The sequence below is a fragment of the Belonocnema kinseyi genome, chromosome 3 (genome assembly GCF_010883055.1).
Source record: "Belonocnema kinseyi isolate 2016_QV_RU_SX_M_011 chromosome 3, B_treatae_v1, whole genome shotgun sequence".
NCBI classification, from domain to species: domain Eukaryota; kingdom Metazoa; phylum Arthropoda; class Insecta; order Hymenoptera; family Cynipidae; genus Belonocnema; species Belonocnema kinseyi.
Genome location: NC_046659.1, coordinates 24696451 through 24697508, shown reverse-complemented (window position 1 = coordinate 24697508; position 1058 = coordinate 24696451). Strand labels below are relative to the sequence as shown.

Sequence of the window (1058 nt, the reverse complement as noted above, 5' to 3'; positions counted from 1 at the left end):
GAGTTTTAATGTTACTTTTTATAATCCTGGCAATAATGATAATCATTAAAAAAATGTTTCAAGCATAATGATTTCTTACACCAAGAGCATCTTACAATTTCTGGGTTAGAGCAACCAGGAACTTCACATCGCTCATTACAATCATTAACAAAACTAAAATCTACGGGGTTATAAAATTCATTTGGCTTTGATTCAACGTAGCCACTTTTATACCATGAATATTTGAATAGGTTATTGTATCGAGGAGATGACAATTGATTATGTACCAAGGATTGGAGTTTTATAATGTTATTTCTTTTATGAAGTTCTATATCCTCATTCATTAATGTTACACTATCCTCGAAGCGTCGGACGTAATTTTTCCACACTCGGAAGCCGAAAGCATCTAGTGGCTGAATTTTGCCTATTGTTCCTTTTGGAATTATTTTTACATCAACAATTTTGTTTGGAGGTGCTGCTTCCTTTACAGCATCAGAGCAATGCCCACTCCACGAATCAATTAATAAGACACTTGAAAGCCCAACATTGGGAAAATACACATCCTTCAGCCATGTTTTGAAATGTTCTGTAACCTTTGAAAAAACTCATTTTTAATCACGTGACATAAGTTAAAAACTGTAATCATCAATAATAAATATCATACCTGAAGTCAGTTTGCCAGAAGCGGAAGGCATAACGTAAATATTTGATGGCTTGAATAATTTGGATTCTACTACCGGTCCAAAGGTTCCTTTACTTCCTTTTAAAACAATGAATAATGGGGAAAGCACTCTCCCATCACCTGAAATGAGTGGTTAAATTGTGTAACTGTGAGTCTTCGAACTTACAGATTCGACAAGACATTCAATTTGCTTTTCGCCTTCAATAGCTAGTGTTCTTCCCGAGTGCATTTCATTTTAAAATCCACTCTGATCTGAATTGTAAATTGATTCCAAACCTTTGCTTTTAATTATTTTTTTCACATCTGAAATAAAATCATCAGCTGCTTTTTGTAAATATTCTCTCCCTTCAACAGTCTTTTTTGTTACGAATTTATTTATCTTTCTGCTGACTATTCT

General features: G+C 33.6%; 1 protein-coding gene across 1 annotated transcript in view; it reads right to left on the bottom strand.

Annotated features, from left to right (window-relative positions):
- Positions 1–674, bottom strand: part of LOC117169745 — a 53990-nt gene extending 53316 nt beyond the window's left edge. Inside the window, exons 1-2 of the mRNA XM_033356251.1 lie at positions 644–674; positions 282–565 (exon numbers count right to left, since the gene is read on the bottom strand). Of these exons, the coding sequence (XP_033212142.1) occupies positions 282–565; positions 644–674 (315 nt within the window). The remainder of the gene's footprint in view (positions 1–281; positions 566–643) is intronic.
- Between the last annotated feature and the right edge of the window lie 384 nt (positions 675–1058).